This window comes from Pongo pygmaeus, chromosome 23 (genome assembly GCF_028885625.2).
Source record: "Pongo pygmaeus isolate AG05252 chromosome 23, NHGRI_mPonPyg2-v2.0_pri, whole genome shotgun sequence".
In the NCBI taxonomy this organism is placed as follows: Eukaryota; Metazoa; Chordata; class Mammalia; order Primates; family Hominidae; genus Pongo; species Pongo pygmaeus.
In genome coordinates this window covers 38,828,418-38,854,713 of record NC_085931.1, presented here as the reverse complement: position 1 = coordinate 38,854,713, position 26,296 = coordinate 38,828,418, and the positions used below count along the sequence as shown (strand labels likewise).

At 50.7% G+C, this 26,296-nt stretch overlaps 1 protein-coding gene and 2 long non-coding RNA genes across 6 annotated transcripts in view; 1 reads left to right on the top strand and 2 right to left on the bottom strand.

Annotated features, from left to right (window-relative positions):
• Positions 1 to 24,618, top strand: part of TTC28 (tetratricopeptide repeat domain 28) — a 740,175-nt gene extending 715,557 nt beyond the window's left edge. For 2 of the 4 annotated variants that reach the window (XM_054470478.2, XM_054470480.2), the window contains 9 exons: positions 1,145 to 1,324; positions 3,427 to 4,147; positions 6,394 to 6,518; positions 9,137 to 9,368; positions 9,992 to 10,068; positions 11,840 to 11,863; positions 12,648 to 12,777; positions 17,302 to 17,409; positions 18,804 to 24,618. In XM_054470478.2, coding sequence (XP_054326453.2) covers positions 1,145 to 1,324; positions 3,427 to 4,147; positions 6,394 to 6,518; positions 9,137 to 9,368; positions 9,992 to 10,068; positions 11,840 to 11,863; positions 12,648 to 12,777; positions 17,302 to 17,409; positions 18,804 to 20,434 — 3,228 coding nt within the window. In that variant the 3' untranslated portion in view covers positions 20,435 to 24,618. The remainder of the gene's footprint in view (positions 1 to 1,144; positions 1,325 to 3,426; positions 4,148 to 6,393; positions 6,519 to 9,136; positions 9,369 to 9,991; positions 10,069 to 11,839; positions 11,864 to 12,647; positions 12,778 to 17,301; positions 17,410 to 18,803) is intronic. The other 2 variants (XM_054470479.2, XM_054470481.2) reach the window with 1 other exon arrangement.
• Positions 2,890 to 3,982, bottom strand: LOC134739228 (uncharacterized). Its single transcript, XR_010125834.1, has 2 exons — positions 3,849 to 3,982; positions 2,890 to 3,256 (listed from the first exon to the last, which is right to left on the bottom strand). It is a non-coding gene; the product is annotated as an uncharacterized LOC134739228 (long non-coding RNA).
• Positions 16,272 to 26,296, bottom strand: part of LOC134739229 (uncharacterized) — a 50,936-nt gene continuing 40,911 nt past the window's right edge. Inside the window, exon 2 of the long non-coding RNA XR_010125835.1 lies at positions 16,272 to 16,969. This is a non-coding gene — a long non-coding RNA (uncharacterized LOC134739229). The remainder of the gene's footprint in view (positions 16,970 to 26,296) is intronic.

Genomic DNA, 26,296 nt, shown 5'->3' with positions numbered 1-26,296 from the left:
AAATTGGCCTAATAATTTATATTTCTGCTTTTGCCAGATGGAGCTAGAAATTTTTTTAAAAGAAAGAAAAAAAAAAACATAGGGGTTTACAGAGACTGAATGTCCCGCCAGGCATGTGTCACTTTGGGTTAGCCTAGTGCCCTGCCACTCTCAGTCAAGTGCCCACGGCAGCACATCAGATGGGTCAAGCGAGCACATTTGCTTCCCCAGGCACAAGCGAGTGGCACCCTGGTGGGTGTCCGCTTGTCAGCCACTCCTCAGCAGATGGGGTTGGGGGGCAAGCCAGCCCCGCCCCTGGTACCCAGTGTTGCGCGGGCTCTGTGGACCTGGGACCTTCTTGGCGGGCTCTGGGCTGCAGCAGCAGCTTCCACGCCACCTCTTTGTTCACCTCAATCTGTGTGGACCCAGCTTCCAGGATTGTTGCCTGCTGCTCTCATTAAGATGCCCGTGGCCTTTGCCTTGTTCTGCAATGAACGGGAATGAGCCTGTGTCTGCTGTAGCCCCGTGCGCACCCTGCCTCGAGTCCTCATGCTCGGCCTTTCAAGAGGGATGGCAGTCATGCATGCATTGGGTCCCCTGACATCCCCAGAGGGAACAAGTGGGGACAGCACCTCCCAAGCCCAGAGCCAAGGGGCCACTCTTTCTCAGAGGAGGTCACAAAAGGTCCTGGAATCCAGCCCGTCCCCTTCTACAGGGGCTGTCATGCCAACCCCCAGACCTCCCGTCCTCACTGTGATTTTCTAGCCTCTTGTCCATTGAAATGGAAAACAGATCTTGTTTTGAGAGGGGCCATTCCCACCCCTTCTCAGGGTGCCTGTGTGGTACAGACCGGTCTCCTACCCACTTCAGGTTCGTGTGAACTTCAAGAAACTGTCCTCTAACCTTCTCAGGACTGTGAGGCAGATGGATGCTGCCAGGCCAGCCCTTGCCAGTCCACAAGCGAGCATGCCAGTTGGTGCCACTCCTGCAGGGCTGCAACTCGGCCCATGCCCCATGGCACCCCACACCCCATGGCGCCCCACACACCCACAGGCCTCACCTGCTCGTGCTTGTGTCATCCAGGCTAGGGCTTAGGGTTGTCCTGGTGCCTGAAACCCCTGCCTGCTGGGCCACCCATGTCAGCCTCTCCGTGCTTGCTCCATAGGGCCTGATGCACTCCAGTGGCCCCGTGGGCCGGCACCGGCAGCTCATCCTGGTTCTGGAGGGGGAGCTCTACCTCATTCCTTTCGCCCTCCTGAAGGGAAGCTCCTCCAACGAGTACCTCTACGAGCGCTTCGGCCTCCTTGCTGTCCCTTCCATCCGCTCCCTCAGTGTGCAGTCCAAGGTAAGGCTCACACACGGTGGGGGGCTGGGGGCTTGTTCTTGGGTCACGAGGCACCGTCTATCTGGTCGGACTGGGCTGTGTTACTAAGACATAGCTGTGATCTCCTCAAAAGTGTTGATTTTATGATTTGCACGCAGGTAGCGTGACTTTAGAGTAGGTCTGTCCAAAAGCGGGGCACGGCCCTCATGACCCCTGGCCATTCTTTGCTGCCTTAGGAAGCCAATTTGTGTCATGTCTAAGTTTCTTTGCTGTGACATCAGGGTACTGAGCTGCTCTGAGGTACACAGCGAGGCTTGAGGCCTGACTGAGCACCTGAGGGGGCTGGTCACCCACCATCCACACGATGCCCAGTGGGCAGAGCACAGCCACCCAATTCACCTGGCCCTTGAGCTGACTGCTGGCTGGGCCCCAGGCAGGGAGGGCAGACAAGCAAGAGTGGAGTTGAGTGGAAAACACCTCGACAGGCCAGTGGAACTGAAAACAAGTCAAGTGGCTTTAAGGGGACAGTCAAGGACTCAGGTCTCATTCAGCAAGAATAATCAATTTGGAAAAAAAATGCCCCAAAATCAAGAGAGTAACAGTGGGCCACTCTGAGTCATGGGTCTCACCCCACAGCCACCCTTGGCCCTGCCCACCTGATTAGAAACTTTTGAAACAAGCTTTAATCTTCTTCCCCTTCTCCAAACTCTCAGATACCCCAAAATCCTGGCTTCCCTCTGACCCCTCCACGGTCCCACAGGGCTCCACACCCGCCTTGCACTCCACTTGCAGAATCCCTGCCTGCCCGGCTGCAGGACTGTCTTTACCACAAGGGCCTGGATTGCTCCATCCTCCAACTCCGGATGCCCTTGAGCTGCCAGCTGCTCTCAGAGCCCTCAGACCCCATCTGCCCTAATACCCCATGGCAGGCAGGACAGGTCTTACCTAGATGGGCCTCTTTACGGTGGTGGAAAGCATAGGCGGGGTTAGGAACCTAGGCTGGGCCCTGTGCATGGGTGGCCCCCACAGGACCTGTCTTGGCTGCTTTGATGACTTGCTCATTGGCGTGGCCTAAGTGGGGTCAGTTTCTGCCTGACAGGTTTTTGTAGATCTGAATTTTGACCATTTTTGTGGCTGGATAATACTTTTCTTATGAAGCAAAGAATCAGTTCAAAGTGAAAGAAGTTATTTTCTCTAGGTCTCTCAAGTTTCCATGGCTGATTCTGAATCCCAGATAGGAAGCGAGCTGGCCTTCTTGACGCTCCTGCCACCCAGCGGCCCACCGTGCCGGCTGATAGCAGCACTCTGGGTATCAGATGCCTCCACCTTCAGAAAGCTTTTATTTTGATGACAACAGCCAGCTAGCTGTTTGTAGCCTAACTAGAAACCTGGAAGAGGCCATCTCCTGACAGGCACCTGGTGTTTCTCTTACCCAGAGTTTAAGGCATCACCAAGCAGAGGCACCAAAAAATTATTTTGAAATAACTTCATACTTAATGTTTCCCCAAAAAGTACCAAAAGTCATCATAGGGGAAACTCAGGCAGACATTATTGGGCTTCTTTATGCTGATTTTCTCATTCAGTGATACTTTTTACTTTGCAGCATATAAGGTGGAAGGGAACTAGAATCTTGTCAGTATGTAGAGCTTCTTAAAGGACTTAGTTTAGCCCTGTCTCCCCAAGATTGGCTTGCTTGTTTGCACCATTTAAACAAAATCACTCTTCAAAGCTCCTGACTTATCAGGAGTGGGTTTCCTCTTATTTAGGAGCCACACAGGAAGGTCTGTAGGGATGAGGATTGTGGAGCAGGCTGGCCATCCTGGGTTCCACAGCCTCTGTCCACTCTGTCATATCAGGGCCTCCTCCCCCAATCCTCTCAGGACCCCTACCATCCAGTCCTGATGATTTTCAAGGGCGCATCACAGCAGGCATGATTCTCAGTAAGTTAGGCACCTGTGTCAAAAAAGATGTTGAAAAATAAGAGTGAATGTGGTGACTGGGGAAACAGGTGGATTCAAGCTCAACCAACAGAGAGCTGGCCGTCCCTGTGCTCGGCCGACCACTGCCGGGCAGCCTGGCTGTTCTGTCTGACGGGTGGTCTGCTTTGTCCCCTCCCCTCCTAGTCTCACTTACGGAAGAACCCGCCCACATACTCCAGCTCCACATCCATGGCGGCTGTCATCGGCAACCCCAAGCTACCATCGGCCGTGATGGACAGGTGGCTATGGGGGCCCATGCCATCGGCCGAGGAAGAGGCCTACATGGTGTCCGAGCTGCTGGGCTGCCAGCCCCTAGTGGGCAGTGTGGCCACCAAGGAGAGGGTCATGAGTGCCCTGACCCAGGCTGAATGTGTCCACTTTGCCACCCACATCTCCTGGAAGCTGTCGGCCTTGGTCCTTACGCCCAGCATGGACGGCAACCCTGCCAGCAGCAAGAGCTCCTTCGGCCACCCCTACACAATCCCTGAGTCCTTGCGGGTGCAGGACGATGCCAGTGATGGGGAGAGCATCTCGGACTGCCCGCCCCTGCAGGAGCTGCTGCTTACCGCCGCCGACGTCCTGGACCTGCAGCTGCCTGTGAAGCTGGTGGTGCTTGGCTCCTCCCAGGAGTCCAACAGCAAAGTCACAGCCGATGGGGTCATCGCGCTGACAAGGGCCTTCCTGGCTGCCGGCGCTCAGTGTGTCCTCGTGTCTCTGTGGCCTGTGCCAGTGGCTGCTTCTAAGATGTTCATCCATGCCTTCTACTCATCCCTGCTGAACGGCCTGAAAGCCAGCGCCGCCTTGGGGGAGGCCATGAAGGTGGTGCAGAGCAGCAAGGCCTTCTCGCACCCCTCCAACTGGGCAGGTGGGAGTTCGGCCGGCTGCGGGTGCCTGTCAAGGCCTGGGGCTCAGTCCTCACAGCCCCCCGACTTTATTCTGCAAGTGGGGTTGGGGAGGGGAAGGCAGGGCAGGGCCAGCCATAGAAGACTCAGGGAGAGAGCCTGTGTGCTGAGTCTTTTTTCTACCAAATGAGTTTTTCCTACTATTAAGATCATCTTTGGACCATGGAGCAACAGAACCATTTGCCATGAGAGTATGAATGTGAAACTCCTCCTGATGTCAGTGTACACTGGATGACCCATTCCATGGCACCCTCATTTAACCCATGACTGTGGAAAGGAGTGTGTGGTAGAAAGACTTAGGATCGATCTAGCTCCCTGTCCTGGCTGTGTGGCCTGAGATAGGTTACTTACCCTCTCTGAAGCTGTGTTCTCAGGGGTAACAAGGGGATGATGGTGGTGCGATGACACCACCCGGTCCACATTTGAGAGGATCTGTAAGGAGTGTACTGAGTATCTTGTGAAGCTTCAGGCCTTGCATGTTCTAGAATACATGCTCTTAGTGGACCTGCCCAGAGGGTCTAGGGAGTAAAGAGAGAATGTTTCTGTGACATCTGGTGACAGGGGAGATGGGAAGGCAGGCACCCCTCCTGAATACAGAGCTGCCTCTCAGCTCCAGGCAACAACCTCCTTCCCCTGGGGTCCCACTCAGAGGGCTCTGCTGTGCAGGAGACCCTGCCAGGCCAAGACTCACAGAGTACAAACCAAACCCTGGGCCTGTTCCCTCAGTGGCCTCTCGGCCAGCCGGGACTGTTTTACCAACATACCTCATGATGCGTCAGCCTGTGGTCTTCTCTCAGCATTGGCCCCTGAAACTCCCCAGGGTATTACAAAAATCTAGAGCAAAGCAAAAGTCCCACCCATGGGTAACATCGGCCACAACCGCAAAGCAGAGTGTCTGAAAGTGTCTCAAACTTTGGGAAACAGAGGAACGCCAAAAATCCTATTTTCTTAACATAAATCCAGTTGACACATCCTGATATTGCTGGTGTCATTTTCCAAAGGTGGGTCAGTCCCTCTGCCAGGCCCTGTCAACACAGCTGCAGGGGTGGCTGCCTGGCAGCCCCAGGTGCTGGTGCCAGGCGGATGGGTCATGCTGTTGAAAGATGGAAACATTTTGCTTACTTTACAAACACAACTGTAGTATTTTTCACAGAGCTATTCAAAAAACAAAATAGAATTGTTCCTGTTTCTTCATGTGGCTGAAAAGAGGCATTTAATTGGTCCAACAGGCACATACTCTGCCCTGCCTAGTCACCTCACGGCCGTCCCTTGGTTCTGCCAGGCGAAGCATGCACAGGCAGGCACAGAGGGCTGCTCACTTGCTTCTCCTCCTGCTCTTAGGAGATGCAGAAAGTAGAGGTGACCCCTGTGGTTTCCATTATTGTCCTCATCATACAAGTCCTGTGCGACCTGCTCCTTGCAGTCAGAAGGGGCTTTGGGCCCCACAGCATCCCACAAAACCTACTGCAGGGCTTGTGGGGACCCAGCCCCTTTCCTGTCTCTGCAGGTTTGCCCAGTGTGCTTACGGGCATGGCATTTTGAAAAGGGTCTTTGTTTGTTTAGTTTTGTTGATAGATAAGTCACAACTTTGTTCTGGATAAAACCATTTTTAGTGATGCTTTCTTGTTACCTTTAAAAACAGCTCATTCTCTTAGAAAACCCTTTCCCTACATGATTTGGGGGCAGGTTGGTCCTAAAGTTGCCCGTGGGCTTGAGAACCTGCTCCCCCAGGCCCTGTTTCGGAAGGGAGTGTGGAAAGTCTTTCCCAGCCGAACTCGGTTTGCTGGTTTAGAACTGGAGGAGTAGATGCTCCCCGCCTCCCCATGGCCCCCATGGCAAGGAGGAGATGAGCACACCTCCCCTCTCCTGGCGTGTTCCCCCCTAAAGGCCTAAGGATGGACAAAGATGAATTTCAGAGAAAACAAGGCAGGTTTTCCCACTGCACTTCCCTCGGCTCCTTTCTGCAAAATAGCAGGCCCCACTAACCTGAACAGCTAAACAATATTGATTCTTAAAAGGAAGGGGACAAAAGGGTGCCACATCACTGTCCAGTGAGTCAGATGCCCCAGGCCAGCCTGTGAGCTGCTCCCCTGCCAGGCCCTGCTCTTTCTGCTGGGTTAACCTCGAGGCATAAGTGAGCCCTAGAAGCCGGGGTGGGGCTGGGGGTCTCCAGCTGCCCTGCTGAGGTGCCGTCCTTTGCTCTCTGCAGGGTTCATGCTCATCGGGAGTGACGTTAAGCTGAACAGCCCCTCATCACTCATCGGCCAGGCCCTCACAGAGATCCTGCAGCACCCGGAGCGTGCGCGGGATGCCCTGCGAGTGCTGCTGCACCTGGTAAGGGGGTCGGGCGCCCTCCACTCAACGAGAGCTGGCAGTGCTGTGCGAGAAGGGGAAGGCAAGGGTTTCCCTACATTGGGATGTGAGCAGTTGGAGAGGACTTTCATGACTGGGGCCGTGTCCAGGATGGCACTGACCGGCTTCCACAGACCTCCCTGGGATAAGCCTGCTGGGAGACCCGTGTCCCAGCAAAGCGTGATGCACAAAGTGGGCAGTATCCCCAGGGTGCTTCTGCAGACGTCCCCGGGATGAGCCCACTGGCCTGAGGGGTGGGCATGGTGTGTGGTGCCATACAGGTGGCTGTAGCAGTACTCGCCAGGACCCTGGGGGAAGGGCAGCTGACGACACTAACCCACACCCTAGCAGCTTCCAGGCCATGTGGCTTTGGGCAAGTCACTTTGGCTCTCCAAGCCTCAGTGTTCTCATCTGGAAAGGGTGATAAAAGTTGAACATTTCGAGGTTATCGTGAGGATTTGAGAAAATGCGAGTCCTTGGCGCAGAGTCCTATTTTACCACCAGATGATACCAGTCTGCCCCTAATGAGTCCAAGTCTGATCATGCCCTTGATCAGCCTGCCCCAACATCTGTGGAGCCCAGGTGAGAGCACAAATGGAAGACCCACAGCTACATGTGTAAAAAAGTTATCAATTGAGTCAAGAAGCAGTGACATCAAACTTGTTTCATCCTTCTACCTCGGGAACAACCTGGAAGGCCATTTCAAATCATTTAGAGTGCTGTGCCAGAAAGACCAGCCCTGGCCCACCCCACATCTTCCTAGCCCAGTGCCAGCCTGGGGCCCATGCAGTGTGGGTGAACAGTTATGCCACAGCCAAGCTCCTTCCAAATTTGCCACGGACCCCAGGGCCTCCTTGCAGGCTGGTTGCTGCACAGCCTGGCTCTGTCCATGGTTAAGATGGAGGACCGGGGGCAGTGTCGATGCAGGCCTGGGAGTGAGCATGTCTCCTGGGCTGTGCAAACTTCTTGCCCATGGGTTGGGCCTGAACAGGGCCCTCTAGACCCCTGGCACCTGGGCCTGGGCGTGGTAGCTCTACATGTACTTCTGAGGATAGAGTCACACACATTTCTTAAGCTTAGGGTGTCCTCAGGCCTGAAAGTAATCAGTAATGTGAACACTTGACCAGCAAGCCCCCAGCGTGCCCCCAGTTGGCTCGAGGAGGCCAACACCCAGGGTGCTGGGAGGCCCTCTCCATTGTTACCCTGTATCTGGAAACTGTCTGGAGCCTTTCGGTTCTCAGGTCCCGTCACCCCCGAAGTCGCTCCATCCTTGCTGCCACTGCACACTGCTTTTTTGGGGAAGTGGAACTGCCTTCTCTACTCATTAGCCACCTCCTCCCAGGCCAGGCCTCTCAGCTGCCCCTACATGGCCTTGAGGCCCCTCAGGCCCACTTAAGGGTTTCCTCTTTTTCCTTGGTATTATCTCCTGGGGTGGGTGTGGGGGCCATGGGTCAAGTTCCCCAGCCCCTACCTTCTAACTCCTCCTGGATACTCCTTGACCCAGTAGGCAGTGTGCCTTGGAGGCCCCCCGCTCCCGAGGGACAGCCAGGGCTGATCGTCTGTCCTCTCAGGCAGGCTTGTTTCCTCCTGGCTGGTGTGAGTACACACTCCTCCTGTCTGGGATGCCTGAGCTCCAGCATCCCAGTGTTTACTGTAAAAAAAAAAAAACCTCAGGTGACATCTTGGACCACTCATGCCCCTCCGGTGAGGGCACATGTGCCTCATAGGGCACCCAACATCCCAGAGTGGACAGGGGTTTCCACTAGAGAGAGGCCCAGGGAGGCCCGATGAAAGCTGTTTGCACTACTGTTTGTTGGTGTTTTTTTGGGGGGCGGGGTATAGAGCTGGGGTCTCGCTTTGTTGCTCTGGCTTGTCTTGAACTCCTGGACTCAAGTGATCTGCCCGTCTTGGTCTCCCAACGTGTTAGGATTATAGACGTGAGCCACCACGCCTCTCAGCTGCCGCCACTTAGCCTTGAGGCCCTGCACTACTGTTAAAACACTCACTCATGTGGTTCATGCAGCAGTGACTTGGGTGACTTCAGCATAGAAGTGCCAGACACCTGTTCAGGCCCTGGATGACAGGAGGGCACTTCCCGGTGGAGGGAGGTATAGGCTCCAGAGGCCAGTGCGGAGGGACCAAAGCTGAGTGGGAAGAATGGGGAAGAAGGGCATTGCCAGCCAAGACCCCATGATGGGGCTGGGCTGTGGGCAGTGAGGGGGTTCCTGAAGGGCCTGAGGGTTTATCCTAGTGGACAGGAGCCATTACATGGTTGAGGCAGGCCCCTGACCTGTGTGTTCGGACGCATTGCTTTACTGTCTGTGGAGAGTGTGGAAGGAGTTGGTTTAGGGGAGGGACAGAATCCTTCTGTTGTACCAGCCCTCGAGGGCTCTGATTGTAAAATCCTTCCCTTCTGTGCCCTCCCCTGCAAGATGCCTAGTCAGTGCCCCAGTGTCACATCCTCAGGCCTGGCCACAGGGGCTATGTGGGGTTGCAGCAGTCAGCCTTGCTTCACCCCGGGGCTTTGTGTACCCTCAAAGCCATGCGGATGGAAACCAGGGCTGGCCTGGGTCTCTGACTCACCCCCAATTCCCCCCCAGGTGGAGAAGTCCCTGCAGCGCATCCAGAATGGGCAGCGCAATGCCATGTACACATCCCAGCAGAGTGTGGAGAACAAAGTGGGTGGCATCCCTGGCTGGCAGGCCCTCCTCACCGCTGTGGGCTTCCGGCTGGACCCCCCAACCAGCGGCCTGCCAGCGGCTGTCTTCTTCCCAACCTCCGACCCGGGCGACCGGCTCCAGCAGTGCAGCAGCACACTCCAGTCCCTGCTGGGTGAGCTGTGGGTATAGGGCTGGGGCAACAGGCCTGGCTGACAGCAGGTGGAACAGTTGGTGGCCTTGGGCCCCGCATTCATGAGGATGCTGAATCTCCCAGCTAGGAGCAGGATGGTGTCCTGAGAAATGGCAGGAGGTCCCAGACACAAGCATCTCCACACCTGGAGGAAACAAGTGCCATTTACCTGCTGTTTCCATCTGTGATGGCAGGCATCTGTGCCCCGCTGGCGCTGCCCCTTCCTGGGATGATGGGAGGTCGTGCCAGCAGACACTGGCCACTACTGCCATTGTCATCAGCAGCTGTGGCCCCGGTGAAGCTGTGCGGCCAACCCCAGGGTGAAGCTGGGTGCTTGACTCGGGGTGGTGCTGCCTGGGTCCTGGGAGTGCGGCCATGCCTAGAGGACTGTGGCAGGGTCAGGACTCACCCCACTTCCACCCACCTTCCTGGGAGACCACGCTGTCCTTTTCCAAGTCATACACAGACATACATGTCTAGCTGTGCTGAGCTTCTGAAAAATGCCACCGATGCCAAGGATTTAGGGTTCTTTCCCCTGGGAAGGTGGCAGGCTTTTGGGTGCAGAGGCCCTTCTGAATAACTTCTACCCTTTTTTCTTGGTCTAGGCCTGCCCAATAATGCCCTCCAAGCCCTTTGCAAACTCATCACTGCCTCCGAGACGGGCGAGCAGCTCATCAGCCGGGTAAGTCGAGCCTGGAGGGCTGAGCCAGGGCCTGAGGCCCATGCTGATTTGGAAAGGCAGAGCAACTTGGCCCTAAATAGGAACCTGTAAGTGAATGCAGTCTCACCGCCTTTGTGATTCGAAGGAGAAGGTGAGGGCCGGGAGTAAGAGAATAGCCCTCCCTGGCAAGTGCTGTTTACCTGCTGTTTCCATTTATGATGCCAAGGCATCCGTGCCAGCGGCACTGCCCCTTACCAGGATGATGGGAGGTCGTGCCGGCAGACACTGGCTGCTATTGGTATTGTCATGGGCAGCTGTGGCCCTGATGAAGCTGTGCGGACAACCCCAGGGTGAAGCTGGGTGCTTGACTCAGGGGGGCACAGAGGGGCAGGTTTGCATAGTGTTCTCATATGTGCTGAGCATCCAGGGCCTTCAGAGGATGCTTATGGGGCCCCTGTCACCTGTGGTCTCAGGACATTTCCTGAAATCTCCACTCGGTGGTCTCCTGAAACTTGTCCTGCTCACCACCAACTTTTTCAGCTGATTGACAAGTGTTACAGCCACCCTCCCCAAGCCACCAGGTGTGGGGCCAGCCCACCAGGACGGCTGCAGGTGTTCCCACACTTCTTTGATCAAAGTACTTAGCCATGCCTGAAACAAGATAGTCACCAAGACAAAGCAGTGAACACAGGAGCAACTCTAATGCAAGATACTGCTTAGCAGATGCGCTTTCTTTTAGGAAAATACAGATCTAGTTCAGGAGTTCGGAGGGTTCCAGTTCTTAGCATCATGTAGGTCCTTTGCAGCTTGGCCTGGGAGCTTCTCAGTACCCATGCTGTACCACTGCGTTCTGGCCAGTGAGGGTCTGGACCAAGCCCCTGAGGGACAGCTGTGGGAGCACTTCTGGAGGCTGGAGCAGCCCTTGAAGAGCACAGAGCTGCTTTTTCTGGCCATTTTGGAGTGTAACAATTTGAAAAAGTAATATATGTTGTTATTAGAGATATTTGCCAGCAAATTTTACTGAAGTGGAAATATTTCTATGGAGAAATAAAGCTGCTCCATCTACTATTAGCCTCTGAAATGCTGAGTGCTACCTGGGGCTGTTTCCACCTGGATTTGGAACTTAGAACCAACAGTGACCTGTCCCCTTGGCTGAGTCCCTGCTCATTTTGTAATAAGTGTATTACGCCTGCTCGTTGAATAGCATCAGGAAGACATTTCCAGAACATTGCATATTAAAGCATCCTGAACCCAGGCGGTCTAGAGGTCTGTGTTCTACAAAATCTGAAAGCCAAAATTATACTCCATTTGCGAGGCTGTGCTGAGAGGCCAAAAAGCCAGTTGCTTAATTTCTTGCTTTTGATGGGAGCACAGGGACTTTCTGCCTGATACGCTGTCGGGCCCTAGGGACATGTCCCGAGGCTGCCCCCAGTGGTGGCAGCTGGTGGACCTTTCCTGGGTCACTCAGGAACCAGGAACTTTGGTTTCCTGAGCTGGCTATAAACGCCCGCTGTGCTCTTTCCCTCCCAAGCCTCTACTGGCTGGGAAGGGAGGCCTGGCTGATGCTGCCCCTGAGCCCCTGGATCCGCACGCGGCTGGCCTGGGTGTGGCTGTCCGTTCTCCTGTGTGTCCCCTGCTGACTCTTGCTCCTCTCCCCTCCCAGTCAGAGCCGCAGGCCTGGTGTGGCGCTTCCTAAACAGTGATCAGCTCATGTTGCATAACAGCCTGTGCTTGAGTCTAAACTCTCTTCTTTCTCTCTTTCTTTCTTTTTCTTATAATCTGCTGGCCGAAGGCTGTTAAAAATATGGTTGGAATGGTGAGTACTACTTTAAGTAGCAACTGTTGTCAGGTGAGCCCCTCAACCCACCCACCCCCGAGTTCCCCTGGGCAGGCTCTGAGCTCGGGGTGCACGTGCTGTCAAATGGAGCCACACGGGCTGCGGTGCTCCAGGCCGGTGCCCACTGCTGCTGGATCCGGCGGCCTGTCCCCTTCTCTGCTCTGCCTCCCCTCTTCCTGCTCCACCCTTCTTGTGTCCTTGATTTGACCTCCTAAGGTCCACCAGAACAGCAGGGGCAGAACCAGCTTTAAGTGAGTGACACTCTGTGAACCCACACACAGACCCCTGAGGAGAGGCCACAGACCCTGAAATCTGAAAGGAAATGGACACTTGAGTGGGCCATGTGGGTAATTCCTCGAGCTGTGAGGCTCTAAGATGTAACCAGGTTCCTCTTCGCCATCCACCTCAAGGTCCTAAAGATGACTTAAGAAAGTGGGAGGTGGCTGGTCCCCTAACTCACCCCTTCTCTCCATGGCCTCTCCTGTGAGGCTCTCCCATGCCTGAGGGAAGACACAAGGCTGGAAGCAGAACCCGGCCCCAGGAGGCCACACAGCCTCTTGCCCCACTGCCCCATGAGCTTCCCACAGAGAGGACGGCAGGACAGTAGGTATGAATGCACCTGAAAAAGAGTCTTAAATGCTACACTCGTGAGAGGGTCATTAGCGATGTCAGTGACAGGTGACATAAGAATAATGGGTCGAGTCTTGAGGTGGGCTGGAGGGGAAGGAGACACAGGGTGCTCACGCTGTCTCCCCTTCCTCAGCTCCACCAGGTGCTGGTTCAGCTCCAGGCTGGCGAGAAGGAGCAGGACTTGGCATCAGCTCCCATTCAGGTCTCCATCAGCGTCCAGCTGTGGCGGCTCCCGGGATGCCACGAGTTCCTGGCAGCTCTAGGTAGGCAGAGCATCCTTGACTTAATGGGTTCTTGAATTCCATCTTTTAAATCTCTGTTTTTCTTCCTGGTTTCTGTTGGGCAAAGTATCTCCGTGTCTTCTTAAATATTATCTTAAAACAGTTAACTCAGGCTGGGTACAGTGGCTCACGCATGTAATCCTAGCACTTTGGGAGGCTGAGGGGGAGGAACACTTGAAGCCAGGTGTTTGAGTCCAGCCTGGGCAACACAGGGAGACCCCATCTCTACAAAAATTAAAAAAATTAGCCGGGCATGGTGGTGCATGCCTGTAGTCCCAGCTACTCAGGAGGACTGAGGCAGGAGGATCTCTCTTTCTTTTTCTTCCAAAAAAAAGTTAACTTAGATTCTAGTGGTTTAGCAGGATTCCCAAATGGCACAAATGGCTTTGTGCCATTTCCTCTGCACTGTGATTTCATCTCTGTCATTTGTGCCCATTACCTTAACATGAACCTGCTGGACTCTAGTATTATTGGAGGTCAAGTGTTATTAGGAGCTAAAGAAAACTAAAATTAGAGTCATAAGATGATGATGGTTTCAGTGTTGTCCTCTGTCACTGGGTACTCAAAACTGGCAGGAAAACAGTACTATTGAAACCACCTCTGAGAGACCATGGGTACCTAGGACTGCACATAGCAGGGGCCTCAGTCAGTGCAGGACACTTGATTTCCCTTTTTTTACCATTTGTAACATGCAGATGTGACTCCTGACATATTGCTGTGTACCTATAATAGTGCATCTGCTAATAGAACACAAGAGGCTGTGAGCCACTCCCCTCCTGCCCCACTTAGGGGCCCAGTGACTGGCTCGGGAACCATTCACTCCACAGGTTTCTTTTGAACACCTGTTATGTGCCAGGCAATGTTCCAGGCACGGGAGATGCAGCAGTGAGCAAAAGACTAAATTCCTACCATCCTAGAGCTTGCACTCTACTGGGAGAACACGAACAAACCTAATACAGTGTCTAAGGGACGCCTTAGGAAGCCGGGGAGCACCATGGCAGGCAGAAGCAGATGGGTGGGGGCAGGGGCAGGGCCAGGACAGGCCCACAGAGACTGGGATGTTTGCAGGAGAAAGTGCCAGGCTGAGGGAACAGCCACGGAGGGGTCGGGGTGGGGTAGGGGGCAGGGCAGATCTGTGGGCTGTGATGCCAGGGAAGGCCTTTCAATTTTAAACTGAGAGAAGTGGACAACCTTGAGAAGATGGTACTGTCTGACCTCACTGTTATATGGATGAGCTGTCAGACATGGCCAGACAGAGAATCCTTAAAAATGCTTCTTTCTTGCCGGGCGTGGTGGCTCACTCCTGTAATCCCAGCACTTTGGGAGGCCAAGATGGGTGGATCACCTGAGGTTGGGAATTTGAGACCAGCCTGACCAACATGGAGAAACCGTGTCTACTAAAAATAGAAAAATTAGCCGGGCATGGAGGCGCATGCCTGTAGTCCCAGCTACTCAGGAGGCTGAGGCAGGAGAATCATTTGAACCCAGGAGGCGGAGGTTGCTGTGAGCCGAGATCGCGCCACTGTACTCCAGCCTGGGCGACAAGAGCAAAAGCTCTGTCTCAAAAAAAAAAAAAAAAAAGCTTCTTCCCGCTCGGGGTCCCACTGTCTAACCTGTTTTGTGGATGACCTTCCCCAACCACCTCAACTCAAGGCTGGCTCCATGTGTTTTCAGACACATCGTTTATTGTGAAGGTAAAGTGGGGAGCTACAGTGCCTCACAGGGGTTCTGAATCCCCTTGGATTAGAAGCTTGGCATCCTTTACAGGTTGCACTACTTGGTTTTTTATTTTTTTTTAACTTTTTTTGTAGAGATTGGGTTTCACCATTTTGCCCAAGATGGTCTTTTTAAACTCCTAGGTTCAAGCAACCCTCCCACACAGCTTCCCAAAGTGCTGGGATTCAGGTGTGAGCCACCGCTCGTGGACTACATGCTTTTCTTCTGTGGGTTTAAAGCATCATTTTCCTGGTGTAAACACAGTAAATTTCTATGTAGGCAGCAGCAGATGGAGGCTAGACTGAGAAGGGCCGGGTTCCCATCCGGGATGCTTCTCTTGTCACTTCAGTGAGAAGCCGTAGGGCAAGCCCTGGGGGCATTGCCACAAGTGAGTCAGCAAGATGAAGCCACAACCACAACATTTTTTTTTTTTTTTTTGGAGACAGAGTCTTACTCTATTACCCAGGCTGGGGTGCTGGAATGCAGTGGTGCGAGCTCAGCTCGCTGCAATCTCCACCTCCCAAGTAGCTGGGACTTCAGGCACGCACCACCCACACCCAGCTAATTTTTGTATTTTTTGTAGACACAGGGGTTCGCCATGTTACCCAGGCTGTTCTCCAGCTCCTGAGCTCAAGTGATCTACCTGCCTCAGCCTCCCAAAGTGTTGGGATTATAGGTGTGAGCCACCGCACCTGGCCAAGACCTTGCTTTATAAAGGAAAAGCTCTCTTCCTCATGGAGCCTGAGCCTCCCTTTGGTGTGGGGGTGGTGGAGCCAGCCTTCCTCCCCTGCACACTCCCTGCTTTTGAGGTCCCTTTGCCAGATACATCAAGAATAGTACAGAAGGAAACCCAAAAACTCTTAACACAGGCTGTCTCTGGTGTTGGGATTGTGGGGGACTTTAGTTGATGTTCCAGTTGTTCTCTGTATTTTCCAAGAGCCACTGATACTCAAGGGGCGAGTCGGTCTGCATGCATTTGCAACCTTTATGGCCTTTTGACATACAGCTCAGGGAGGAGAGTGGTGTCCGGCAGGCTTGTCATCTGGAGAGAGGTGGCTGACTCGCTCCCAGGGCTCCAAGGCTCCAAGAAATGCCCCCTTTCCAGTCCTCAGCAATAAGCACACACCTTCACAACCCAGCATGGGCTGTCAGAGATGGAGAGGACTCAGTTCTGAGCAACCCCATTTAAATCATTTTGGTAAAAGTAGAGGTTTCTAATGGAAGCATTACATTGATACTATTCATTATTGGTTTTTAATGCTGAGTTCTCTGATTATGTCTTCCTGTTGCTTTCAGGGGCTATTTACTTTCAAATTCAGAGAGGAAAATGTCCCATAGTGACCAGAATGCTCCTTTAGTGAACCTAATTCCTAAGGGAATGATAGTCTCCAAATCCCCGAGTACAAGTCAAAAGGCTGGCTGCCTAGATAGAGAGACGGAGGGGTTTCTCCTTTGGTGAATATGCTGTTGCTGAGTCATGACACACAGCATGCTGACAGTAACATCGTGTACTATGGGCCCCCTTACTTTAACATTGTGAGGTCAGAGGAGAGGGTGTGGCATCGTAGGTACCCAGCACTTTGCAGTGTTGTCAGGGGAGCTCAGTGATCTACCCAGTGCTCTCAATGCAGGGACCAGGGATCGTGAGTGAAGATTTTCAATGCTGAAGACTCTTCAGGCCCTAAATTCTTGCTTTGTGGTCCCCGTCTGTATTAGTCTGTTCTTACATTGGTATAAAGATACCACTCGAGACTGGGTAATTTATAAAGAAAGGAGGTTTAATTGACTCACAGTTCTGCATTGCTAGGGAGGCCTCAGGAAACGTACAATCATGGCGGAAGGCGAAGGAGAAGCAGGCACCTTCTTCACAAGGTGTCAGGAGAGACAGCACAGGAGAAATGCCAAACACTTATCAAACAACCAGATCTCGTGAGAACTCCCTCACTATCATGCGAACCAATCCAATCACCTCCCACCAGGTCCCTGCCTCGACATCCAGAGATTACAACTTGAGATGAGATTTGAGTGGGGACACAGAGCCAAAAGATATCATCTGTGGCCATAGCATCTGCACTTGGCTTCTCCCCAGGGAGACATACTTGCTTGTGTCCCCATAATGTCTCTTAATGCATCTAAGTACCACGTCCACAGTTTGTTAGCCAGCCTCTTTCTCAGGAAGCTCCATGCCCTGTGTTACACCTGCTCTGAGTCTCATTAGAATCCTTAGAATTAGGGAGCAGCACCCCTGGGCTTTGGCAGAGGCAGAGAAGTCACTGCAGATTCCCCATTGTCAGCGCTCATTTCAAAGCCCACGGGAGCAGACAATGAACATGCATGAAGGCATTGTCTTTGCCCTTGAGAAACTTCACCTTACCATGCACCAGCTTTAAATACTGCTGTCAATGCTGAATGGAGTGGCCAGTTTTTGTCCTGGACAGTCTTTATATAGACTGTACTTCTGTGAAAAAAATGGAAAAAAAAACATGTGAGTGAGCCTTACTGAGTTGTGGTCCATAGTGCTTTCCGTGAAGGGACAGAGGAGAGCCAGGCAGTGAGAGCCACACACACGCCAAATGGGGGCTGCATAGAGTGGATGTTCTGGGTGGGGCAGCCCGACCCCTCTGCTACATGACCAACCTCTGTGCAGACATGGGGAAGCCCCAGGCCCAAATGCTTGCTGAAGGGCCTTGCATGCATTCCATGAAGTTACACAAGGAGCCCTATAGCGCTCATGTTCAGATCTGGAATCTTCCCGAAGGAAGCAGATGCTTATATTCTTTGTTCCTCTAGGTTTTGATCTCTGTGAAGTTGGTCAGGAGGAAGTAATCCTGAAAACTGGGAAGCAAGCTAATCGACGGACCGTGCACTTCGCACTCCAGTCCTTGCTGTCTCTGTTTGGTAAGAGCCTGCCCTCAGACCAGTTCTCCACCAGGGCCTGCCACGCTCTCCCTGGGGGCCGACACCAGCACATACATTTTGGGAAGCAGAAGAAAAGTGAATCAACATTTTTTGTGTATGTTAGGGAACAGTTAAGGACTATTCAAGAGCAGGAAACAAAAACTCCCTGCTCTCATGGAACTTGGAATGTACATGGTGGTGGCACGTGCTCAAGCAAGGCAAGGGACTGGAAGTGAGAGGGTGGTGGCAGAGCAGATGGGAACGCGGCGACAGGTGTGCCTGTCCTCTATGGGGCTACGGGGCCTGACGGGAGCAGACACTCAGGTCACATGGACCTGGGAGATTTCCAGGCCCTGGGGACACACCCAGCGCGACTGATGTTCTTGAGGGCCGAGCTGGCTACAGTGGGAAGAGCAAATGCTGGCTTGGAAGGTGGTTATGGTTTGCAGGTGGAACCAACGGGGTCTGCTGAAGGTTATGACAGATGGGTCAAAGTGGTATCCTGTTTTTTATTTGGAAGAACTGCCAAAATGGGATTGCCGTCTGCTGAGGTCAGGAAAGTGGCAGGAGGAATGGGCTTGAGTTCCATCTGGGACACATTCGGTTTGGGGATATCCATTAGGCATCCATGCAGGCAGCTGGTATGTGAGTTTGGAGCTCAGGGGAGAGGTTGGCATGGAGACAGAAACATGCATGGCATCACCTGGGGTGCATGCGGGTCGGAGGGGAAGAAGATTGTGTCCTGTGGGCATTCCAGGGTTCAGAGTGACAAGGATGAGGAGGGGCCTGTGGAGGAGGGGGTGGTGAGGGCAGGGTGTGTCTCACTGCAGAACTGAGCAATGGACTCTGGATTTGGCAGTGTGGACCTCATTGGTGACCTTTATAAGAATGATTGATAGGGACTAAAACCTGAATGGAGTAAGTTGAGAGAATGGGGGAGAGGCAGTGTGGAGAGCGAGTGTAGAGGATGCCAGAGGGACTTGCTGGGATGGAGCTGGAAAGGAGGGCAGGAGATGTCACAGACTGCTCACATGCCCCAGCTGAGCAAAGGGCCCCCACCCCAGGAGCACGGCCAGCCCTGCTCAGAGGAAGGTGGATACAGACCTGTGCTGCTTACCCTGACCCCACATGCGACAGGGAGCAGAGTGGAGATGGGCCATGGTGGGTCTGGGGTGGGTGTGGCTGTGAGCTCTCCTAGAGTGATTTTGTCCCTATGTTAGATTTACTTTTTCTAACAGGACCATGTTTTTGAGGATTGTTAAGATTAATATGAGTAGCTCTTGCGTAATTCTTTGCTAGCTTCTATGCATATAAAGATGTTGTAAATTTTGAAAGAAAAATCAAAACCATATAGAATTCTAACTGCCCTTGGGGCCCTTGTGTTTTATGCTTAGATTCTACTGAGCTACCCAAGCGCCTCAGCCTTGACAGCTCCTCCTCCCTGGAGTCTCTTGCTTCTGCTCAGTCTGTTTCCAACGCCCTGCCCTTGGGCTACCAGCAACCCCCCTTCTCTCCCACCGGTGCAGACAGCATCGCCTCAGATGCCATCTCTGTGTACAGTCTGAGCTCCATTGCCTCCTCAATGAGCTTTGTCTCCAAACCCGAGGGTGGATCAGAGGGTGGAGGCCCCGGAGGACGGCAGGACCATGACCGGTCCAAGAACGCTTACCTGCAGAGATCCACCCTGCCTCGGAGCCAGCTGCCTCCCCAGACCCGCCCTGCAGGCAACAAAGATGAAGAAGAATATGAAGGGTTTTCTATCATCAGTAACGAGCCCTTGGCGACCTACCAAGAAAACCGAAACACATGCTTCTCACCAGACCACAAACAACCCCAACCTGGGACAGCCGGAGGCATGCGAGTCTCGGTGAGCTCCAAAGGAAGCATCAGCACTCCAAATTCTCCAGTGAAAATGACTCTGATTCCCAGCCCCAACTCACCCTTCCAAAAGGTGGGAAAACTAGCAAGCTCAGATACAGGAGAATCAGACCAGTCTAGCACAGAAACGGACAGTACCGTGAAATCCCAAGAAGAAAGCAACCCAAAACTTGATCCACAAGAGTTAGCCCAGAAAATTCTAGAGGAGACACAGAGTCATCTCATTGCGGTGGAGCGTCTCCAGAGGAGCGGCGGCCAGGTGAGCAAGAGTAATAACCCTGAAGATGGCGTTCAGGTGCCCAGCAGCACTGCTGTCTTCAGAGCGTCAGAAACCAGCGCGTTCAGCAGGCCTGTTCTCTCCCATCAGAAGAGTCAGCCATCACCAGTCACTGTTAAACCAAAGCCCCCAGCCAGGAGCTCCTCCCTGCCCAAGGTGAGTTCTGGATATAGCAGCCCCACCACCTCAGAGACGTCCATCAAAGACAGCCCGAGCCAACACAGTGGCCGGCCATCGCCCGGCTGCGACTCACAGACTTCCCAGCTGGACCAGCCTCTCTTCAAACTGAAGTACCCCAGCTCTCCTTACAGCGCTCACATTTCCAAATCACCAAGGAACATGTCCCCAAGCTCCGGCCACCAGTCTCCTGCTGGCAGTGCACCCTCCCCAGCTCTCTCCTACTCCTCGGCTGGATCTGCTCGCTCAAGTCCAGCAGACGCTCCCGACATAGACAAACTGAAAATGGCAGCCATTGATGAAAAGGTGCAGGCTGTCCATAACCTGAAGATGTTCTGGCAGAGCACACCCCAGCATTCCACAGGGCCAATGAAGATCTTCCGGGGGGCTCCTGGCACGATGACTTCCAAAAGAGATGTCCTCAGTCTGTTGAATTTGTCACCACGGCACAATAAGAAGGAGGAGGGAGTGGATAAGCTTGAACTGAAGGAGCTGTCCCTGCAGCAGCATGACGGAGCTCCCCCGAAAGCCCCTCCCAACGGACACTGGCGCACCCAGACCACCTCGCTGGGCACACTGCCGCTGCCTGCCGGCCCTCCCGCCGCAGCCCCTGCGCGCCCTTTGAGACTTCCTTCTGGAAATGGCTACAAGTTCCTGTCCCCAGGAAGATTTTTCCCTTCTTCCAAATGCTAAAGCATCTTTTATACCCACTGACTCTGAGCAGCCTGCAGATGGGGGCCTGGCGTTTGCTTCAGCCGTTCCCTGAGTGCAGTCCGCCCACAGCCACCAGCACCCTCATGATGCTGTGCTCTGCAGGCGAGGGGCACCACCACGTCCAAAGGCTGCCACACACACTGGTGGCTTTTCTGGGCCACATTCACCAAAAGCCAGAACTTCTGTGGGGCTGGTACAAGAGGCTCATGGAATTTCCTACACACTTCACCAAATGTTTGTTTACCTTTGAACTCCCTGCTTCTCATCTTTGATATGATTCTTCACCAGGATTTTGTACAAAAATGATCATGGTTCTGGGGTGGGGAGAGGAAAGGGAGCACATATTTTGCTAAGAGGTATATATGCAGTACCTTTTATACACAGAAATACAAATAGAGCTTTTTCTAAGGCTTTCAGTTGCTGGTTGGGGGTGGGATATATGAAATTTCAGTTGAATTCTATAGGAAAGTGTTATATTAGCCAAAACAGAAAAATGGTTTTTAAAATGCCAATGATTTGTAATTAAATTGTAGCAATTTTGGTCTCATGATAGTGTAATATCTCAGCCACAATGCAATAATTCACATTGAAACAGTGCTTCCATTCTGAACTCTGCTCTGCAAATGTCCTTTGGGTCCCGCTGTCAACCAAACTTGAATTTTCTTAAAAAAAATTATGTAACTCTTATCCAGGCATTTTAGAACTATGCAATTGCGATTTAAAATGCAACTTTGTGCTTTTAAAACATTATTGACCTTTTTTGTACATGGATAAACAACTTGGTTTTATTATCAATAGTACTTTGCATTTATAGCTATTATTTTTAAAAGCTCAAAACGTTTTTTAAAATGTCAAATTTTGAATAGTCATCAATAAGTAATTATCAAGTTTGGAAGGAAAGATTGAAATGACTCAGTTTCCTTATAAGCAAAAAAAAAAAAAAAAAAAAAATTCCATGGCTAACTAGATTTAACCAGAATCCCGCCTTCCAGCTCCTGTTCCCTTTTATTAGCTGCTGAATTTTATTCTCTTTTCCCAACTCCAGGTCCCTCAGTTGTCTTAAACATCTAAATCCATTGCCAGGTCCCCACAATCCCAGCACCTGCCTCTGTGAGCTGTCCCCAGGCCCTCACCTTGGCCCTGGCCAGCCTCCTGTGCTCCTGCTGTCTGAAGGACTGGCCCCTCCCCCACCGCTGAAGCCACACGTCCAGATCCTAAGAAACAGGGCCTTTTGCTGGGATGTATGCCTGGATTATGGCCAACCGGGAAGAGGGAGATGTATCTTAAAAAGTGGAGGTGGACTTCTCCTACAGCTCTGACGGTAACTTAAATTGTTGCCAGCTTGAGGCAAGACAAGGGAATCATCTAGTTAGGGGAAACCATTAATTTATTTTATAAAGAAAGGAAATGCTGAAAGTCGTATTAGTACTGAGTTTAGTTGGAGAATTTAGATAAGTATCTTTTAGGTAATTCTAAAATTAAAATCCTACCCACCTCACTACAGGGTTCCTCATGAAGGGGGGCGGCCACCTGGCCTGGGCCACAAGCAGCACATGGAGCAGACCTGAGGGGCCTGGCAGGGGGCACTGACCTCAGGATCCCCAGGTGGGGGTTTTAACAATGGGTGGGATCTCAGCTTCTGAGCATACACTGACAATCTCACCTGTTCCTCAGTGTACTCCTCTGAAAAGAAGAAAGGATAATATTTATCCAATCTGTGTTCTCCTGAGCTCCATCCTAGGGGTTTTTAATTTAACCAACAGCCATGTTGACAAAAGCCAACAATAAGCATGTCTTATTCTAGCCCTGATCCCAACATTGAAAGCGAAGTACTTTATTTTAAAGTAGCCAGCAATTATGAGGGTTTCTTTATGTTAGAAGGGGAAAAAATGGTAATAAAAGTACCAGTGTAGCAAGTGAAGACCAAATTTATAGCACTGTGCATTAGATAGCAAAATCAGGTTCTTAACAATGAAAAGTAAACCTCAAGTTTCTAAATCCATATGCAGATGGTTAGGCTGTCCCTCTCAGCAAATCTCTCAGCCTCCTTCTTTCCCAAGTGCCAAGGATCCCTGGAGTAAAGCTCTGGGGTCTGTGCTCTCTTTCTGTGAGGGGAAGGGTGTGGCCCTATTTGCCCTTTCTAGCAAACACCCCCACCACCCTGCCGCTTCCTGTGGTTATTGAGCCAGCTAGGAGTTACTCACGGACTCTAACCTGGTTTTAGTCCCATGTACATTGTTGTTTTAGGTTTCATACTGAAGAGCCAATGGTTTATGTGGTTTTATTCTGTCTTAAATATAAGTTTCAAGGAAGGGAAAACAAAAGTGATAAAATGATAGAACAGTCTAGAGGCCACTGTAAAGTCACCGCCACTTTCTGTGTATGTCAGTCTTGGTGTTCCTGTATGACTAAAATGGATGTAAAATCATAAAATCACAGTGAATGTTTCAGGCTACACTGGAAAAAGTATGCACTTAGAATTAAGGGAAATTGTATAATTCACCAAGATTTCTTTATGTAGATCAGGGGTTGGCAACTATGACCCACAGGCTAAGTCTGGTCAGCGGTCTGGTTTTTCACAGCCATGAGCTAAGTTACCTTTTTAAAGGGTTATATAAGTAATTACATCATATTCTTGATTTTGCCTTTGGCCCACACTACATAAAATATTCAATACCTGGCCTTTTTTTTTTTTTTGAGACAGAGTCTCGCTCTGTCGCCCAGGATAGAGTGCACTGGTGTGATTTTGGCTCACTGCAACCTCTTCCTCCTGGGTTCAAGCGATTCTCCTTGCCTCAGCCTCTAAGTAGCTGGGATTACAGGCACCCACTACCATGCCCTGCTAATTTTTGTATTTTTAGTAGAGATGGGGTTTCACCATGTTGGCCAGGCTGGTTTCGAACTGCTGACCTCAGGTGATCCGCCCGCCTTGGCCTCCCAAAAAGTGCTGGGATTACAGGTGAGCCACTGCGCCCAGCCAGTACCTGCCCTTTTAAGAAGTTTCCTGACTCCTGGTATGGATGACAGAAAATGGAATACCGTTTTGTTTCTCCAGTCTAGGAAGAGCAAGTCAGGTAGTGGCTAGACTGACTGGCGTCCGGGGAGCCCAGGGTATGTGAGGGCCATGTGGATGGAGGCAAATGCCTCCTGCATATAGCCCTTGGCTCTTTGTCCCACTTGGGAGGAGTCCATGGATGTAATATTTACAAAACAATTTTTTGCTTACCATTTGCAGAAAGCATTGCATATATTTCCTTTTAGCTCAGGAAACTGGCATGCCCTACCCTCTGCTACTCCATCAGATGTAAATACAATGACGATAAGCCGTACAACTCCCCTCTCTTAGAAACCTCAGCAGGACCACAGAGCAAGGGAGTCAAAGCTTTCTTAATTCTCTCCAGTAAATGACTCAACTAATTTGATTTTTTTAATTAAGTCAAAATACCAAGAGAAAAATTGCTACTAAAACTTACATTTTGATCCACACTGATGTGTAACACAAAATGAAAGTTTTCACCTCCATTCCATTTTTTAAAAATTCACGGTCCACACTGAAACTTGCTGGGTTTTAGCAGGAGACAAAGGTGTCATCCACGCTGTTCTGATCCTGCTCTCTGTGTCCCAGTGACCCTCCGGCATATGATCATTGCAGCCAGTCCCTGGCCCAGATTCTGCCACCCCCGAGCCATACACACTTGCAGACCCACAAGAAGAACTGTAGCCTTGATAATTTCAGTTCAGGTTGGAAAATGCCATGCAATAATCTGGTTTGTTTTCAGTAAGTAGGCAACAAGTAAAGACTGTATAATTTTCATCACCTATTCTGCTGTTCTATCTAAAATGAGTGTACCTGTGGTTTGTGAACTGGGCCCTTGTTTGTGCCAGATCCTTCAAAGATATTCCCTGTCAGGACACCTGTGGCCCTGCCCCTCCTCAGACACCTTCCCACTGGCATTCATGTTCCTTATATGCAGTGTTAGCCATCTTTGGCCTACGTGGACTTTTTTTTGTAAATTACACAGTTTCCAGACATTAAACTTTTTATATTATGAAATTTACCATGTAAAAAGAACTTCATATTTTTATTGAGATTGCTAAGGCACTTGGCCTTCCTCCTTTGTGATTTTCAGTGTCTATTAAAGCATGAGTTCCCTCAGTTTTAAGTGCTGTATCTGGATCACTTTCTCTACTCTTTCCACACTGTCTAGGTTTCTTTGCAGTACATGGAGTGGCCGTGTGTCATTACTGAGCACGTATCTCTCTAGTTTTAACCCCATCCCTACACCATAGCCTCACATCCGCCAAGCAGAGAGCATGACCGTGCATGCAGCAGAGCTGTCCTGCACGTCTCTGGGCTGGGGGCACTGTTGGTGGGGAGTGATTTAGACGCTACTCATAGTTGGAGGGCCAGAAAGTTCTACAGTTGAATACGTATTTCGACAAACAAAAACAGAGTTCATCACCACCAGATCCCTATATCATCTAACAAAACTTCCAAGGTAGTATTTCAGAAAGAAGGAAGCTAATTCTATATGCAAAAGTGTGAGAAGCATGAAGGAATAGGGAAGAACTGGGTAAATGTGCATAAATGAACACAAATATTGCTGTTATAAAAAGAGTAATGTTTCATTTGGCTAACAAAAAATACTAGACAATAATATGTAAAATATGGGAGTTAAAGTGCTGTAAGTTTAGGAACAAATTGTAGATTATTTTTAGAGTAAGTTAAATATATGTAGTTACACACACACAAATTGAAGTAGAGGGTTATACTTCCAAACTAGTTAGTGGAAGAGAAACAGATTCATTTTGTAAAACCCTGGTTGATGTAAAGGAATAGAAAAAGGAAGGAACAACAAAAACCATCTAAAAGGCAGGACAAATATAAGCTGAAGTTAATTGTACATTTTCAAATAACTAAAAGTATAATTGGATTGTTTGTAACACAAAGGATAAATGCTTGAGGGGATGGACACCCCATTCTCCATGATGTGATTATTACGAATTGCACGCCTGGATCAAAACATCTCACGTGCCCCATAAATATATACATCTACTATGTTCCCACAACAATTAAAAATAAGACAAAAGAAAAATATCAGTATTCATTATAAATGTAAGTGAACTAAACAATTAAGCAGTAGATTGACAGATGATGGCAATAAGCCACATGCTCTTTAAAAGGCTATATGCTATTTGAAAAGAAAACCACCAAAGCATAAGGGCCCCAAATGGCTGATGGTAAAAGTACGGGCAAAGTAGATATTAAAGTAAGGGGCACTAATAAAAACAAAGATCCACTTACTAATGATAAACTTAGCAAAAAGGCAAAATTCTAAATTTGTATGCAGCTAACTACATAGCCTCCAAATTCATGAAGAAAATTGGCAGAACTACAAGTTTGAAAAAACATCATAATGAGAAGTTTTAAGCCACTACTCTTTTGATAGATCAAGCAGACGAAAAGTTAGGAAGCATGTAGTAGGTTTAAACAATTCTGTGAACAGGCTTCTGAAATGTGGTTAAGGAGAACCCAGTCTCGGATAGTGAATCCACGGTCTTCACTTGCACACATGGAATATTTCATGAAAATAGACCATGCACAGGCCACATAGCAAGTCTCAGCAAATATCGAAGAATTACTACCACATAATCAGAGCACCATACAATTAAGTCAGGCATCAATAACGAGGATAACTAAAAAGTAGCCAATCACTTAGACATTTTAAAATGGACCACATAGCACATGACCCATGGAAGAACTCAAAATAGAAATGGGAAAACACAACATATCAAAACAGGTGGATGCCTCCAGATCTACCTTGGGAATATCTGAGGTTT